Source organism: Paralichthys olivaceus, chromosome 21, assembly GCF_024713975.1.
Source record: "Paralichthys olivaceus isolate ysfri-2021 chromosome 21, ASM2471397v2, whole genome shotgun sequence".
Classification (NCBI taxonomy): Eukaryota; Metazoa; Chordata; class Actinopteri; order Pleuronectiformes; family Paralichthyidae; genus Paralichthys; species Paralichthys olivaceus.
Genome location: NC_091113.1, coordinates 4,339,071 through 4,357,558, shown reverse-complemented (window position 1 = coordinate 4,357,558; position 18,488 = coordinate 4,339,071). Strand labels below are relative to the sequence as shown.

Below are 18,488 nucleotides of genomic sequence, written 5' to 3'. Positions count from 1 at the left end.
CTTTGCTGCAAAGTATTTTCTCAGAATCCACTGATCAGTAAACCTGCTAGTTAGTTGTCTTTGTTGTGGTGCTCCGTGGTGGGAGAGTACCGCAGAATAAATCTGCTGTTTATCCAGTAAAACTTTTATCACCAGGACTTTTTGTGTATTTTAACAAAGCGTGTGCTGTCAAAAAGCTGTTTGTCATAAAGTCCTTAGTACTTATCAGCGTGTCAGCTTGAGGACATATTACACAGTGAATGACGAGCCATGAATTAGTTGTTTGGCTTCTGGTTTCTGTGAATATGACGAAGGCAGCACCAGGAGCTGCCTGGCCCGTAAAAAAAGATCCATCAGTGACCTGCAGAGTCTCATTTCCAGGCTCTGACACCGTCGTGTTCCTGTGCATCATGTCTGTGCAGCTTTTCAAGCATGTGTCTGGGGATGAACTGTCAGCTGTTCGCAGCAGCGCGGATCTCCCGGCTGCACAGAGGTTTGCAGAGTCACAGTTGCTGGCTCACGTGTGCGCAGCTGCGGCCGGTAAGATGCAGGCCGGCAAATGGAGTGGAAGAGTAGTCCCATTAAACCCTGGCCGTCCTCTGAGGAACGGGCTAACTGCTCTGAATGCTGGCCTCTCACTCCCTGGGAGAAAGTGCTGACACAAATTTTTGTGTGTCTAAAATGCCTCCTGACCGCGTGACACTGGCTCTTTTCTCCCCCTGAGATTCCGAGGCTGTGAAGCCCGGGCTACACAAAAGAGACACAGACTGTGAGCTCTGCTGAGGAGATGGCATGAATTATAATCAAACCATAAACAGGCGCAAAGGTCTACGTTACTCACATTTTAGAGGGTCAGGGAGGAATTTCTTTGTTTGAGCCGTTTTTTTTTTTTTTTTTCAGTTTTCATTTCTTGCACATCACGTATCCTGGGAGACATGAGGGCTTTGCTCGGCGAGGCTTTCTGTAAACCTCTCTGCTGTTTAACTGCTCCACACGGACACGATGTTCTTCGACGTCTATTCAAAGACACACGTCCTGTAATTTGCATGTGTCCTGGACCGGAGAATGGCGGCCTTGTCCCTTCTGGCCCCGCAGCGTTGATGTGTCAGTTTGTGATTGACGTGGCACGGCCCTGGTGTTGGTCACTGGTGCGGAGAAGCAGAAACATGACAGTGTCTCTGGGCACATGAACCACTGGCTGTTAGTCCTTCAGTTGAGCGTGTCATCAGATGTGATGTGCTGTTAACCTGTAGGAACCTTCGGTGGCGGCGGTCCGCAGTGTGTTTTTCAACACGGTGGCTAATTCCAACACGCCGCAGGTTCCTGTTGCAGTAAAGCGACTGCATCCACTGGTTTTCCTTCCACTACTCCTCGTCAGGCTTTGACCAATCTCATGCTTCAGGCAGTAAATCTCTGGTGGGTGCTTGAGGGGACGATGATGAGGGTGATCAGTGTTGTCAAGCTGGAGAAGGGGATCTGAAGAAGAGGGTCACTCCTCAGTGTGGGCGTGTGAAAGCCTCGCAACAGCCCGCAGCTACTGAAGGGGAGCCGTGTCAAATCTGACACGCTGAAACCCACAAACGCCAACACTGACAGCCACTTGTGCCCAAAACCAATCTACAGGCAAAATAAATTCAGTTTGAGCTGCGGGGGAGCGATCCTCCTCCAGCTTCATCTCGCTGCTTCTGTTTTTTTTTTCCGTATGGTGGTTGTAGGCTGGTTTCTCTTTGGGCTCTGTTAGGACTTGTCATCACAAAATCCGACGTAGATCCAGAGCAGATCAGGCGAGAGTTTATTTTTCCAAGTGGCTGGAATGTTCTAGGAAGGAGATGCAGGTAGAATCACATCATGTCTCGAGCACAGCACAGAAGCCACAGACCTGGACAGCCCGAGATGAAGGAAGGGATAAACCTAGAGCAGCACGTGACAAGCAGGCAAACACAAATCTTTACTGGTAACATGGGCGACACATGATCAAAACTCTCACCCACAGAAACCTGGACTCAGTTCCTGGGAGGACAAACTCTGGATTAGTCATTCTTTCCAGTTAAGGCTATTGTCTGTGTGAAGAAGCCCGTGAGGGACTGTTTTCCTTGTCACTGCAGCTATGAATCCCTCTATTTGTGTCTGGATCATCTGGATCTGTGCTGTCGCTTTTCCCAACACACAGAAGTTGTCCAATTTGTTCCAGTTGTCCCCTGCTCGTCTGTGGAGCCTCCTCCGCTGCCTCGGTTCGTCGGAAAGCTAACGGGTAAGCCTGCAGATTTGATGCTGCTTTGTACAAAGTCGACAAACGTTGCTTTGCCGTGACGCTGTAGAACACAGAGAGATTTTTAATTCATAGATCCTGATGAAAACAAACATATTGAGGGAAGTGGTATCTATGAGTGTGTGTGTGTGTAATTTGGTGCAGCTTCAAGGAGACTGTTGGACCTTGTCTGAAGTGTACGCTCCACTGAGTGTCATTGTAGTTCTATGTTTTTCTGCCTTATCTCAAACACGCTGCAGCTTTAAAAATGTATTGTCCAGAGTGGCTTGTGTGCTTATAGCCTATAAGCTCCTCTAATTGTCATGCAGCTCATTAAAACCTCTTACGCTGGTGGCTCGGAAGCTTGGACACACTGGTTAGCTCTGGACCCGGCGGCTCGAGATGGGAGGCGGCCGCGCTGGCTATGAGAAGAGAATCGCTCAATCAGGGTGAAACACTGAAAGTGGAAAGAGATTCAAGGGCATTTGTATTTTTTATTTTTTATTTAGTTATCTTTTTAAACATCCAGGCCCGTGGAGCTATAAAAATAACGGTGGTAGACTGGTGGACTGGTTTCCAGTCCGCAGTTTTTATCAGCACAGACAGTTTGTGCTAATGTGCAGTTTGAGAAATAACACACGACACGAGCAGCATTAGAAGAAGTCTGCGTTGTCTAGACCGAGCAGGACCACAGATTCCCTTCAAATCATTTTCCTGTTTCACCTCATGCATGATAATTGTTGGGGTAGAAGATACAGCCCAGATGAATTGTTGTGAATAAATTTTCAATCTGTCAGAATCAAGACTATCTTTCTTTAAACTCTTCTCAGATATCCTGGCCAAGCCCCTCCTCAGTGCGTCCTGCGCAATTTGTTGGACTGTGTTAATGCAACGAGACCCAAACAACATCTTGTGGGTATTTCTGACTTAAAAGCGAATGAATGTGAAGCGGCGGCGGCGGAAATATTTAATCTGCCAAGTCCATCACGTTTGCTTCATCTCTATCACGGTGTTTAGCATAATTAACGCACGCATGGGATCGTAAATATGCTGCAGATACAGAGACATCAAGTTCTCATCTGGTCTTTTGAGGAGATTCTTTTAAGTGTCGATCCTTTGGGGACCGTGTGTGCACAGGTTTGTTCAATATCAGCTCCTCCCCTCTCATCTCTGCCAGCCCTCATCGACAGCTGGGCCCAGAGAACAGCTGCCTCCCCCTCCCCCAGAAACTAATACATTAAAAAACAAAAAGAGTTGGCAGGAAGTCGGCTTCGTAAGGAGAGTAAATTATGTTGTGAAGCCGCACTGACTGGGTGGGTGGTCCCTCTTGGAGAGCAGCAGAAGGTGTAGAGCCATTGAGATTATCTCAGGTCAGTAATTACAAAAGGGGAAATTTTGGTTGGATTTAATATTAAGTACAGCACATACAGTTCCAAGATGGACGACATGACAGCTCCCCTAAAGTGAATGAGGGATGAGACGAGGACCAAACTACTCAAAATACACATCAAATAGATTTTTGTCGAAGATGGTGTCCGTCATTTTAGATGTTTTAATCAAAGTTGTTTATATTCAAGCGCTATGTTTCCTGGTAAGTCTTAAAAACGTGGTGAGATTTTCACGATCGACAGCTGAGACTGACTCACAATTGTTCGAGTCAGTTCAGACTCTGGCTCCAAATGTGCAAGATGGCAGCGCTCGTATCTGGCATATGTTGGCTTCGGTTCTGGATGGTGGGAGAAAGTGGAGAGACACGTTGTCCGTCTTTTTAGACAGTCACTCAGTAGGAGTAGCAACAAGAAAGAGATGAACTAAAATCCATGGTGATGATTTTGTTCAGCTGTTCATGATTAACTTTGAGTTAGAGACTTCAGCGATACCAAAGTTTATCACCTCAGTTACACGTGTGACTTCTGAAACCGCCCACATCCTCAGCAGACATGCATGTGGGGACCTTCGCCAATTATTTTGTGGACGAAGTGCCTGGCAGGGGTCCATTATGAGGGCGTTCTTTCCTGGGCTGCCTGCCTCAACGCAGTTCAGTAATGAAACCAAACCTTGAGCCGACAACACATCGACGCTTTTAGATGGTTTAAGCAAGATTACAGTGTTATCTTTTCTTCTGATCTTCGGTTGACAAGTTATTTTTGTAAGCACAGTTAAATTTATTCTTCAGTTTGGGTACCTGCCAACGAGTGTCCCAAAATAGACATCACTGAAAGATTTGCAATTTTATTTCACCTGAAATTGACCTGCGTTATAAACTCCACCTGCTATTGCTTCGTTCTCAAGTGCACTTGGCAGTAATTAATTAAATATGCATGCTTGTGTACCGGTAGTTCGATCCAACACGGCCATCGATGCTTGGAAGGTTATTTATCCTCACTTATTCTCTTCCATCTCCACAATCCCTCCCCACGGTCACACTGTTTCCGCACTGTTTACAGGCAGGGTGCGTGAGGCTGCCCTCTTTCCATCTCAAGAGGGTAATGGAAGCCGGTTTCTTTTCTTTTGCTGATGTCGGCAAGGCCTGGCTCAGCCTGATAATGTGGACGGCAGAGGGCCTGATGAAAGGCGTATACTCATCCGTCGGCCTGCGACCTTCAGCAATAGGCGAAGGAGGTGACCCCCACATGTTTCTATCTCCATAATATCTCTGCACCCTCACCCGATTAGTTCTTTTTAAGGTGGAGAAGTGCAACGTCTATTTGCCACCTTAATCATCTACCGTGTGACATCCGTTCACACTGATGTTGTGCCGACATTATCACCCAGACGACGATGCTGGGCTCCTGTTAAGTAGACACTGGCTTGTTTAAGTAAAATTAATGAGGAGCAGACAGAGTGGAGATGCCCTTTCTTGTATGTATAGCTCATTAATTTCCACAGCAGAGTCCCATCAGGCCGACACTGTGGATTACTCATAACGGCACAAGACAAATAATTGTAATTTGACATGAAAACAATCAAAGTCGTTTAATGAAACGACTCATGATAAGTATCTTTCAATTAAAAAACAATAAAACGCTTTACTGACAAAGGGAAAAGGGCGCAGATGATTGCCAACATCTCAACAAGAGACTTAATATCATCTCCACACTTTCTTTCATAGTTTCTTTCTAACTGAGCTCATGGTGCTATTCCATGTGAGTGTAGGAATAAAAACGCCCGAGCGCCTCCCTGAGCCGCTTGATTGACACATGGTGCGATAGAGGCTGGAGTCTAACAGACATTTATTGGTGGCCATCAACTTGCCATCAGAGGTCAGTGGCCGGCTCACACGCTAATTTGTTTTCGGTTTCCCGTGGTCTAGTCTGCACCTTCGATCAAACGTCAGCGCGGCCCGATGGCAATCTGGTGGTGGGCTGAACTGGAAGAGCAAGTAATTTAAGATGTTTTCTCTCCCACCCACACTGCCCTCTATGCTTTGTACCGTCTTCTCAGATCCAGATTCACAGTCACAGCCCTGAAGGTATCGCTGCACGCTAATGCGTCTCCTCTTTGTGGTATTGTATCTCAGGCTCTGGAGGAAACAGTGAGACGGGATGGGAAAAAAAAAAGAAAAGTACAATTTCTTAATCTTGAGGCCCATTTGAGAGAAATACATTACAGGCACGCATCCCATTTGTAGTGACAAAGCTGCACTTGGTTGTAGACCTAAACCCCCTTTTTCGTTCCGCAGGCGAGAGTGATTACATAAAAAACTGTAGTACAGTACATCCCTGGAACCCGTCAGTGCCTCTTTTCCACCGTTACATTAAGTCATTAGCATGCTAAAAGCACACACGTCTCCCGCTGAAACTGTCAGTGGATGAGATGACAGAAGATTAGAGAGGTGTGGCTAATTCGCAGTGGACAAAGAAGTTCTTCACGGAGAGAATGTGAAACATGACAGCAGCGTACATGGTAATGCAGGACGGGAACAATACATAATTCATCCAGGAAACGGATTCATCTCCTATCTCAGTCAGTGTGCCTCTGCTTCAGTGGAGCCACGCTTATATCCATGCCAGCGTAATTCACAGACTTATTTCCCCAGACGTGAAAGAACCGAGGCCAACTTCAACAATCACTTTGACGATCGGACCCGCTTCTCTGTCACATTTAATGCGGACAGAAACTTATTATGACCAGATGTCATTACGGATACCTCTGTTTACTTCCTCTCATTCTTTCATCCTGTTTGGTTGGATGGTAAAAACCTTATTGATCTGTTCTGTTCTGTTCTTGTGGTTTTGGATCCAGACCCACCCTCTGAATGTCTGATGAATCTCTGCCCATACCTGTGTACGTGTATCTGCCGGGTACACGGACTCTTTGTGGGATTTCTTGATGTCATTAATAGAAAGTATCAACACCTCTTCTTTCACCTTCACCTGACTGACCTGTCTGTTTCTTCTTCTGTTGTAAATTATAAGAGACGTGAACACATCAGCTCAGTATTTCCATCCACAATGGAAGATATTGCACCTCATGTTTCAGGTCTTGTCCTTTCTGAATGAAGTTGTGTGGCCTTTACACAGGGAGGCAAATAATAACAGAGTGGAGACTTAAAGTTCAAGTTGTATTCTTGAACCGCCTACGTTTCCTGAAGGCCACATGATTGAGTAATGTCTCCGTCTGTCTGTGTTGTACTGTCACTCATGACTCTACAGGGTTGAGGTGAATCTGTGGTTTTGTATTTGTTGCAAACAGAAAGTTTCGGTATCTTGCCCGAGGACACTTCAGACTGGAAGAGCCAGGGATCGAACCACTAACGTTCTACCTCCTGAGCCACAGTAACTTAAACAGTGCAACACAAAATATATGACTCTGTTTTGTTTTGTAGCTGTGAGCAGCAGTGCAAGGTGAAGCCGCTGAGCTTTGCAAGTGGAAGTTGTCGGCCAAGCTATTTTTTGAAATGATGGTTGAAGCTCTGACTTGGGGTTTGTGATGAATTTCAGCTGCAGATGTCGGCACAAAGGGTTTTGGCCCAAAGCTAAATGGTTTGTATTGATGTAGCTCTTTTCTTAGTCTTGATGACCACTCAAAGCACTTTACTGTACAGTTCAACATTCACCCATTCACACACACGTCCGTACAGTGCATCTATTACCAGCACTTTTTGTTTTATGAGGGGATAGTCAGGGTTCAGCATCTTGCCCAAGGACACTTCGGCGTGCAGATGGGGAAGACTGGGGATCGAACTGCCGACCTTAAAGTGACTTTGAGGAGAAGACTTTTGTAAATGTGACGATTCACAAAGGAAATGAACTCAGGAGTCCCCTCATGGTTTTACTCCACTTAGCAGCCATGCTTTTAGCCCATCAACCACTCAGCTTGCAGAAACACAACAGCCTCGGGCAAGGAAGTCCAACACTGCATCTCTGGGCAGCAGATAAAGTTACTACAAGTCCTCAACAGGCCTCGGGCTAAGTAACACATGGTCGAGCATTTTGAAAAAAATGAATTTAACTGGGATGTGCACATTGATTTTAATAAAATGCAAATGGAGAGATATTGGCTGCTAGTTGGTTGTTTAGCCCTTATGCATATCGTCTGAGGGCTGGTTATGTCGACAGTTTACCACCAGTTTCAGGTTGGCACTGGATCCATGTGGCAGCTGAGCCAGCACAAGATGAGTGGTAATGTTACGACAAACATCTTTTGCTGTGATTACCAACGACAAGGCAGTTATGTTGTCTGCTGGTTGTTTCTTTGTCTTTGTGTTTATTTGCACAAACTCTAGATTGCCGTGAAACCTGATGGAGGGATGTGGTATCGTCCTGGGAAGAAACCAATTTAATTAACATGCGGATCGGGATCGGGGACTTTTTTTCAACATCACTTCAGACGGGGCGTCTTTCAACATTTTCGTTAATGTGTGGATCTTAATCGAAAAAATCAGGCGTGATTAGAAGACTGTAATTTATGAGGATGTGTGATTTGATGAAGATTCAAATAAAAGTCTGGATGTAGTGAATTTAAATGAGGTTTCATTAGAGGGCTGCTGGTCCCTGGTGGAAATAATATGATTAGTGGATGTGATCAGGGTCACTTGACAATATTCAGCAACGTGTTGGATGTTAGATGTAATTCATATGGATTTATAGAAAAAGTTTGGAGTGTGAAATTTCCCAACACTGCAATTCTTAAGTGTTTTTAATTTGGGAACAGGTGACACATGACCATAAAAGTGAAATGATGTGAATCTAAAAACTGAGACAGAGTTTAAAGATTAGTTTCTAAAGAAGAACCCACCTTAAGATTCCTAACATGTCAGTAGATGTTATAGCGTAATTAGGACAAACCAGTTGACCCAGTTAGCCAGGAGCAGGGGCCCCTGACGTTGTGGCTCACTGGGGGTTTTTACCTACTTCACCCTGTCTGTAGTTCAGCTCTGGTGTTACCTCACGTATCACATGTTGTCACCAGCTGCTTCTCTTCACCTGCCAAGGAGAAGCAGCGCACGCTTTCTCTGCTGTGATCAATTGCAAATCGTTGTTACAGCTTGTTTCTGGTTGCAAACTGCTCAATATTAGCTGGAATATCTTATTACTTCAATGTTGGATGTGTTTTTTTTAAACGAGATGAAGTTTCTGAAGCAAAATGTGCTTAAAAATGAGATTATTTTTCGTTTTTACACAGAAATAAGTTAGAAATAAGACCCATATTACCTTCTTGAAATCCTGTTTTGCAGTGCATCAGTTTCCACTTAACAAGAACACACAGAGATTTTACTCGGACATAAATTTCAGTCATGATTAACTAGCAAATGAGGAGTGAATCAGACCAGGAGATGCCATAGAACCACAGGATGTTTAATTCTGAGTGAGAATTTAATTTCTCCACCGCCCCCACACTAGAGACACCAGCTGATTTTTAAATGCCTCCATCTCAATGCAAATGTGCGCCTCTGCCAGTGTTGATTACCTGCCGTCAGTGGCTTTCTGCAGGATGACCTTCCCTCCTCGTGTCATGACTGTGTTTGCCCCTTTAAGCTGCCTGTCAAACATCGAACCATTCTTCCTCCTGCAGCTCGGCTCCGTTTGTTTGAACAGGTTCAGCGTGCCAGAGGCATACAAATGGGAGCCTCAGAGGGGGATTTATGCAAAACAAAATTTTTCCGTGTGTTCAGCAGACGAAATGATGGACATCTCAGTGTCATGTGTCAGCAGCGAAGATGAAAAGGCAATGATTTTAGATTAGGTTCAGATTTCTCATTTCATTAATTCCACTCCCGGCACCTCTGCTCTGCGTGTCGATGCGGACGGCAGCAGCAGCGCTTCCAAGCGGCCAGCAGGTGTAGCAGTGAGGTCTGTGGATGGAGAGGCAGGATGAAGAAGGTGAAGAGGAGGGAGGAGTGGAAGCAGCAGGATCTATCAAACTGTCACGTTAACCATCCTTCTCTTGGTGAATCAAATATTTAACACAGTGTTTGACCTTTAATATCATAATTTGGCCTCATTTGTTTGTAAATGTTAAACTTTTAAACATGTCTGTACCTTATTATTATTTACTGTTGTAATCACTGGGATAGCCTCAGTTGTTAATCATCACAATGAGGAGGAAGCTGATCAGCTCGTTCATCCTCCACTGTGTTTCTCTTTACTCTGTGGCAATGCATTTGCTTTTCATTTTCCACCTTCACTGCTGCTCATCCACACAGTCCTGCGTTATTGTTCCCAGCAACGACCAAACAAGCAGGAGGGCAGCAGTAAAGTAGCACATTCACAACATATTAAAATCAGAGTTCTGCCGCCGCTGTCTTTGGTTTCCGCAGTGAAAAAAAAAAATCTTTTTCATTAAGTTTCACAGAGAAATGTCTGCTTTTGCTCCATCCGCCATCGTAAAGATTACGACAGGGACGCGCGCAACTGACCTTTTTAAAAACCGTGGTTGTGCAGCTTTGGGAGAATAAATACAATTTCTGCATTTGAATAATTTCCGCAGTGCTGTCTCTCTCGGCGTAGGAATCTTCTGCACCTGTCATCCCTTTTATTTGCTTGTGCCAAGACATCCTCGAAAACAAACAGGGGAAAGTAAAAGACAATAAATGATGTCCTGCTTCATTTGGCTCCCTTTGACTCTGATAAAGGTTGACAGCCTATTTCAGTCACTTGCTTTGAATAGATTTGAAGGAGGTTGAGAGAGGTCTAAGCTGGTTTAAACTGGGCATAGATGTGGTAATGAAGCTGCGTGCCAGTTGGCCTGTGTAGGAGGACTTCTGTTTCCCCACAGGGAGATGACATAACCAAAGCACATAATAATTCACTTGGCCATATGTGGGCTGTGCCAGCGAGAATAAATAAATTAAACCTGACTTTGCCTAAGACGTATGGACCTTCGCAAAGAGGAAACGAGGAGAATTCACCTACGTAGAGACACAACTTCTTGGCTCTTTTCCTATCACGTTACTTCAGAAGGTCAGATGAGCAACATCAACCAAAACACATGGACCTGACATATGTGAACATATGTGAAGCAGAAACTTGTGCCAAATGTTGACTTTGCTCTTTAGCTTTGACCTCTCAGGGGTCGAGGTCACAGATGGTGTGCTGACAGAAAAGGTCAGCTCATGTGTCGGTGGAGAGCAGAGCGGTTACTAGTTCACACCTGCCGTTAGAATCTGTCTCCATGTATATAAAGAAAGAGGCCTCCACTTCCTTCCACTATCCAAAAAATCCCGGATATGAACGCTGCCATCTTGTGCCGTCGGTGCAGAACGAGCAAATATATACGGTTCTACAATGAAGGGAGATTTTATCAGTTTTTAAAAGTATAAAATAAGAGAATCACTTTGTGGTGCGGTGGTGATATCTGCAGTTTTAAGATATTTTTGGTTAACTATGAAACTGTTGGGGCCATGTACACACCGCTTTAACAATGTGCAGCAGATCTCAGTGCTGCGTTCACACCTGCAGTCGGAGCCGTCCACCTCTGATCCACTCTCATGAAGAATTTATAATGAAGAGCTGAGGAGCTGTCAAACAGCAATCTCACCCTCCCTGGGAACAACCGTCTCCTCTGTGAGCGATCACGCCCTCATATGCTGCATCATAATCCAGAAATCACCACATTTCCCTGCAAAGCAATGAGTGCAGGGGCATTAATCTAGATTGATAAATAATCTACCACAGGCAGGGCAGGAGCAAAACTTTGCTACCGGCAGCTCCCTCTCACCTTGTGAGTCGAGCACTGACACTTCCCCTTATTGATATCAGTGTGATTTATGGAACGCCGCTCCCCTGGCCATCCTCAAACTGGAGATGGGAGTGTGATTTATTCCTGTCTGATGCTGCAGGGTGTCTACTGCTGGCGAGATGAGGGAGGACGCTCCAACTGAATCAGCCTCCAGCTCGACTCCTGCTTTTGTTTTTTTTTTAAGTGCGAATATTCTCTCCACTGTGTTTCGAGTTGCTCTTCTGCAGCGGGATTTTATTTTAATGAACATGTCCATCTGCCACTCACCCTCCCCCCCCCCTCACCTCACTCCTCCTCCCTGCACCCTGACAGCGAGAACGTGAACAGAAACAAACGAAAGGAAAATCAGTGGATTGTGGACGACTTAGCTTCACTTATGCTGCAGTGCTTCCTCTGCCACTCTTCTTATTTGATTATGGTCTGACTTTCATGTTTCCCTTGTCAGACAGCTGGATTCTACCATAATTGCTCCAAGAAACGTGCGTCCCCCAGGACAGAGTCCATTTGTCATTTTCAGACGCTTGATGCTTCACTGTGCTCGGGATGCTCTGGGATTTTGTAACGGCTAAATTGAGCTGTATTTCATCCATGGTTGACTCCCAATTACCCGTTTTAAGACAGTGTCTTATGATAGCTTTTAGTAGAAATTAGATTTTACCCTGAAATTTCCTTAGTCATTGGCCTCCCTGGAAACTTCAGTGTCACAGGTAATCACAGTAAGAGCACTCCCATGGGAAACTCGTGTCCTCTCTAATTCTCTGATTGTGTCTGTGTGGTTTCCTCTCAGATGAGTTTTAATTTGGAGCCCTGCAGGGGTAACATGAGATAAATCCTATTGCACGCCATCCAACTCTGGCCTCTGCCCTGGCTGGCCCCCATTAAAGGATACATTATTGATTGGAAATAAGATATAATTAATGGAGTATCATGGCGGTTCTCAGCCCAGACTTAGACTCAGTGGGGGGGGGACGTCTGCATCTGCTCCCAGTTTTTAATCTTAAGAGGAGGCTTAGTCATTAAAAATATTAAATTAATATTAAATATACACAATTTACAGGAGACGTGATGATTTTCTCATTTCTTATCCTCCCTTGTGTCGTAGAGGTTTTTGTGAATGTAAAAAGTTAAAAAGACGAGTAGAGGCTTTATCTGGAGGGGGGGGGGGGGCTTAAAGAGACAGGAGCTATAACTAAGAGGCTGAAAAGAGGAGCAATGGACAATATGAGGAAAGTGATGTGGAGCATGTGAACCTCTTTAACACAAATTAAATGTACCGACCTGAATATGAGCAGAAGATGACGCCTTTATATAATTTCTCACAGGTATCTGTTTGGCTCAAAAGACCAGTTGGAGACTTTAAATTCAGCCTCCGTGAGTCGAGCTTCATCTGCGTTTTTATTTCTCGTCGGAACAAAACAAGTGCGGCCGCTCCGGGTGACCAGAGCAGACCAAAGCGTCTTCTCGTGCAGGGCTGGTGAATGCACCTTTAAGTGGTTTCAAACACACTGGAGGAGCATCATGGCCGAGTTGTGGAAGGGCCTGAGATGGGCTGCATCCGCTTACGCACATTATCAGTGAGAGCATGCTGCTTCTTGGCTTCCATTCACAGAGGCCGGCACACAGGGTCAGAGAGAGTGGGAATGAGAGATGTGTGTGCTTCCACCCTCAGATGAAACATTGCTTCAGCTGTGCACACGGGTACATTTTTGACTGCGTGCCTGTCTCTCTCTCTCTCTCTCTCTCTCTCTCTCTCTCTCTCTCTCTCTCTCTCTCTCTCTCTGGCGACCTGCGAGTCTGCATGTGTGTTTGCTCGCGTGCCTACTCAGTGTCCCGTCCTCTAAGATTTCAAACATCGACTGCCGTCCCTAGGAACCAACGCCAGCATCTCTCCCCCATTTCTGACTCTGTAAACCAATAGACTTGCCTGATTAGCTCGCTGTTTTACATATGGATTCAGATTTATCGGACTTGACTGAGAAATCCTTTATATTTTCATCCCAGCTTCACCAGAGCTGACATTACGCTGCGATATGTACTTACCCAGTCGTGGCTTTTTAAGATTTTGATTTAGTATTATAATACCCTCTGGCCTGTAGGCTAACCCGGCCATACATAATAAGCAGCTCCCTGCCCATATTTTAAGCAGGGGTGACGTTGGATAGTTACGTAGACTCCCCCTGCGCTGCCTCGGCTGTACCGCTGGAGAGGAGCGTGCATGCCAATGGATCTCACCCTCACGACACCTTACACCCTCTCACCGCTGTCTACATCTTGTCAAGTTAGAGGACATGAATCATACCAATTAAATTAACAGGGAAAGGCTTTTGTGGCTTTACTTTTAAACAGCAGGACATTATCTCCTCAATGGTATTTATTAGTGTGTGGGGTTGGAGAGGGTCATCTCAGGGAATATACTGTAATTAACTGTGTGAATTATCCCTAAATAAATAAGCTTGAATGGATAATTGCAGTCAGCCCACACCACAGTGTGGCTCCTCACGGTATGTGTCACTGCTCAGACGACAACCTTGAACTGGAAGTGTCGCTTTTGATGTGACTAATGCTCTTCATCTGTCTTGCTGTGATGAAGCTGCCTTTAGTTCTCTCCCACCTCGACTTCTCTCCCACTGCTCAGGCCCGGCCCAATTAATGTCGCTGAGGTCTGAGACCTTTTGTCGCACGTCACGCACATTCAAAGTCCTGAGAACTGTTCTAACAAGGGAAAAAGAATAAAAAAGATGGTGAAGATTGTTAAGAAAAAAAGGCAGAGCTCCACACGGGAAAGGCGAAATTTTTAGACTTTGCTATCGGTGCTATCATAGACTGAACCACTATTCAGATGATGTCATTTGGAGTCTCCACGGTAACGATAGCATCAAAGAACTAATGAAAACCAAACCTGAAGGAACACCTGTGTGATAAGAACTGAAAAAGTTGACTTTTTTGTTCGGTCCATGTTGTTTTGGGGGGGTTGAAACATTTTGGCTTCAGTTTGGGCAGCCGTCATGTCGTCCATCTAAATATTGAGTCTGCTACTCACCACATTATTTTCCATCATGTAACATTTGGTCCAACACTTTTGTTTCTCAATGTCAGTCATTATTATTCCCCTGCATACAGTGCTTACCACTCAAATCCATTCAAAACCAACCACAGACACAGCTGGAGTCGTACCCTGAAAGCATGTGAAGTGGTAGGAGGCTGCTGAGCTCTCGGTTTGGCTGCTACAGTAGCTCCCCTCATATTTCCCATGCTTCTGTTGTTCTTCAAATTGACTTCTGTTTCAGTTCTCTCTCTCTTTTTTCACTTTGCACTTGAGCTAAACTCAAACTGTGCAGCTGCGAGTGCTGCTCAGTTTTCAATCTTATTGAGACTTACTCTACGACTTCATTCTTACAAAGAAAAGCCAGCCAGACACAGCCTGAAGACATAAAAGACGTTTGCAAAATTGTTTGTTGGCGGCGTCAAAGGTTAAACTTTACCAAAATTCAAGATAATAAACTTGCGCCTCCTCAAAATCCAGTCGTCTACAGACACCAATGGTCCATGTTGGCTTAAATCATTAACTTTGACTTCCGTCCTAAGATGCTCTCAAAAATGCAAACAATCTAAATTAATCAGTGAAGACAAACAGATGTTTCACGGCTCAGTTTCATCCCACTTGACCTTTAATATCATCCATGGTGTCTCTGTCGTGTCTCTGCCTGTGTCTTCACGGTCCCGGAGTCTCTTTAGACTCAAGGTCACGGTGGGATTGTGAAAAACATTTTTGGGCGGAGTGTTTTTTATGAGAGCTCTTCCACGTCAATGTCCTCTTTCAGCTTATTTATTCATTTATTTGTTATTATCATCACTGTTGTTTGGGTCCAAAGCCCCCCCCCCCCCCCCCCCCCCCCCCTCCGGCTGTATCCTGTCTGTGGAGCTTTGCTGAGTCACTCCCACCTAATGAAGAAAATCTGCTGCCATGTTTTTTTTTTTGTTTTTTTTTTTACTACCAGGACTCGCAGCAGAGGAGTCTGTACCGTGGCTCTGTGCCGCGGGGGGTTGTCGGAGAATGTGGAGCCGGAGAGGAGGAGGAATTAGTGGCATAGAGGGAGCTGCAGTTAAGAAGGGGAGATTATCTCATGGGTTAAGGTGTTATCTGTCAGCGGAGTCGCTCCTGTTTTGTACTGGGACTTGCATCCATCGTCTGTAGTCGTACGATACTCCACAAAGCATGATTTGTATCGTCCGAACAAAATGTCTGCTCCACATGCGACATAACTGAATCACATCCTCCAAATATAAAACACTTGGCTGCTTCACCTTATTTGCACAAACTTCACAGACGTCAGCGATAACTCATGAGGGGTTTAGCCAAAGTAAAGGAAAAGTATCTTGATCGCCCTCTGGTGGCTGGCTGCAGTGTAGGTCGCAAACCCTGCCTTCTCCATATTAACAGACGGGACACGGACCAAAGTAAAAAATACAAGTAAACACCAAATAATCAAAGAGGTTTTCTTCGATTTTAGGTATTTCTTATCACACTAATGTCAAGTGTTCATGTTTCTGATAAGTTTTGGTTTAAATGAGTTATTTGATGTTTAAAAAATGGGGGTTAAACATCACGATTGACAGTGATCACGACATGTGGGCCACCTTCATGGACGTTTTAACTGCTGCTCCTGTAGCACAGGGAATGTTTTTATGGTAGTAGTACAATATTTTACATATACATACATTTTTAAATTTTTTAAATTTGCTTCCACGTCAGAGCTTTATATCAGTATGCATCTAGAAAACATAGAGGTAGGTTTATCTTTTGTCTTTAGACTATAGTGTGATGGATTTAATAGCAATGCACTATAACAGCGATGCAATAATAAGTTATGTGTGGCTCAGCGGGTAAAGCGGGTGGAACATTAACTGCACGGCTGGTGGTTCGATCCTTGACCTCTTGCCTCCACATGTCAGCCTCCTTGAAAAAGACACTGAACCCAATTGGTCCCGACGGCCTTGCACGGCAGTTCCCTCCCATCTGTGTGTGACTGCGAATTATGTGCTGCGTTAAAAAAACAAATGCATCGTAAGCAGTTTGCATGGACCGCACCACTGTCTGTATGAAAAAAGTTTCATACAGACAGTATGAAAACCACGGCTGGTGGTTCGATCCTTGACCTCTTGCCTCCACATGTCAGCCTCCTTGAAAAAGACACTGAACCCAATTGGTCCCGACGGCCTTGCACGGCAGTTCCCTCCCATCTGTGTGTGACTGCGAATTATGTGCTGCGTTAAAAAAACAAATGCATCGTAAGCAGTTTGCATGGACCGCACCACTGTCTGTATGAAAAAAGTTATCTGGAAGGCAGGAGTAATAAAAGCTGTGCTACTTCCCTGTACTTTGCCCTAATTATGAGGAAGCTTCTGATGTTGCACTTTGCTGACCTACATAAGATTATATCATGAGCCATTAGTAGGATTTTCCCCGTTTCTGACACATGACTTCACATTAATTTATTTTAAAGTTTCTCTCTCCTCTCTTGTCTTGTTAATCTGGCTTCGTTGTACTGCTCTGATGATTTTAACTCCAGGATTATATTAAGATCCCCAGATCTCAGAAGCATTAATGTGTGTTGTCTTTTCCGTCTCCCAACAGATTTCTCTGTAGCCTGGTCCAGGGCATCTGCTGCAGTGATGTTCAGGAACAGCTTGAAGATGCTGCTGACGGGGGGGAAGGCCAACCGCAAGAGTCGCAGCAGTGGTGAGTGTCCGCTCTGTGCCCGACCACAAACAGTGACACACCTCTGCAGCACACACAAGGTGTTCGCTAGTTCTCTGGGCTATTTACAGAAGCAGGAACATTTTGTTTTTATAGTTTTCAGCCACGTTGTTTAATTCAGTAGTTACAGGCTTCGTCGCTGTTTGTCACCGGAGGATTGTTTCATTCCTTTACTTCCTTCTATTTCCCAGATAAGAACCACACTGTTGACTTATCGTGTTCCTGTGCTGTGCCATCCGAGCTGTAATAACATGATTCTCCCGTTGCAAAGCAAACTCTGCACTTCCTGTTGCTGTGTCACAGTAAAAGTTTCCACACCAGTCACTCACTTTTTTGCAGTTTGGGTGAATCTCAAATCGGATCAAAACGGATCGAGAGGTTGACGCCTGTTCATAAACATTTGTTCTTGTTTTATTTAAACACGGTTTTATCATGTATGCGACAGTACATGATAAAACATTGAATAATTAATTACATTACAAGGAATTATCATTCCAATTCATTTATTAGAGGAGACATATTTAACTCATTTTCATGTTCATCATTTTTATTTGGGTTAATGATTAAAAATGTTTAGGTGCAACGATGCGGTCGGACTTCTGACGTCTTGTTTCAGAAGCAGTGTTTCTTCCTTTGCTCTGGACTCTGAGCTTTTTAACTTTCCATAACTTGTACATTCAGAAAAAAAAACCCAAATAGCACACTAGAGGAAAGAAAAACTGAATAAATATAACACGTCTCCTTTAAAAAGTCTTACCTTGATCGAAGATCTTTTCCTGAAACAAAACCATTTTTCTGCGTGCAACAAAGACCAACCTCCACATCCCCTTTTCCCACAGTCAGGTGAACTAACCATTGAAAAGCAGCAGCCATGTTACTTCAAGGTTCCTGGGAAAACCACCTTTTGTTTCAACGCATGTATTTAAGCCACTCAAGCGTTATCAGGCATTATAAAAGAGCAGGGTCTTTGATGTGGTATAATCCCGTCCAAACACCAGACCGCTCAGCTCAGTTGTTCCTATTTGAATCTAATACGTTTTGTGGTCAGGTTAACGTAACAACCTCGCTCCACTCTCCTAACTGTCTCCGCAGGATTGGGTCTTTATTACAATGTGAAAATGTGCCTGCGAAGGGCTTTTGTCCAGACTCCCACTTGATTTGCACCGATGAATGAATTTAGTGGAGCCTGAAATATCTCACAGTTTATTATGTCACTACCTCTTCCTTCAGTCTAAGCCGTCAGTGGACGTGTTTGTGACAATCTGTTTGAAACAAGTAGCTGCTGCATCTCTGATCACCGTCTACTGTAGATGCTTTGCA

General features: G+C 44.6%; 1 protein-coding gene across 8 annotated transcripts in view; it reads left to right on the top strand.

The window, feature by feature from the left end:
• tanc2b (tetratricopeptide repeat, ankyrin repeat and coiled-coil containing 2b) overlaps positions 1-18,488 on the top strand; it is a 112,427-nt gene that overhangs the window by 13,470 nt on the left and 80,469 nt on the right. For all 8 annotated transcript variants that reach the window (XM_069518008.1, XM_069518009.1, XM_069518010.1 and 5 more), the window contains exon 3: positions 17,046-17,150. In XM_069518008.1, coding sequence (XP_069374109.1) covers positions 17,084-17,150 — 67 coding nt within the window. In that variant the 5' untranslated portion in view covers positions 17,046-17,083. The remainder of the gene's footprint in view (positions 1-17,045; positions 17,151-18,488) is intronic.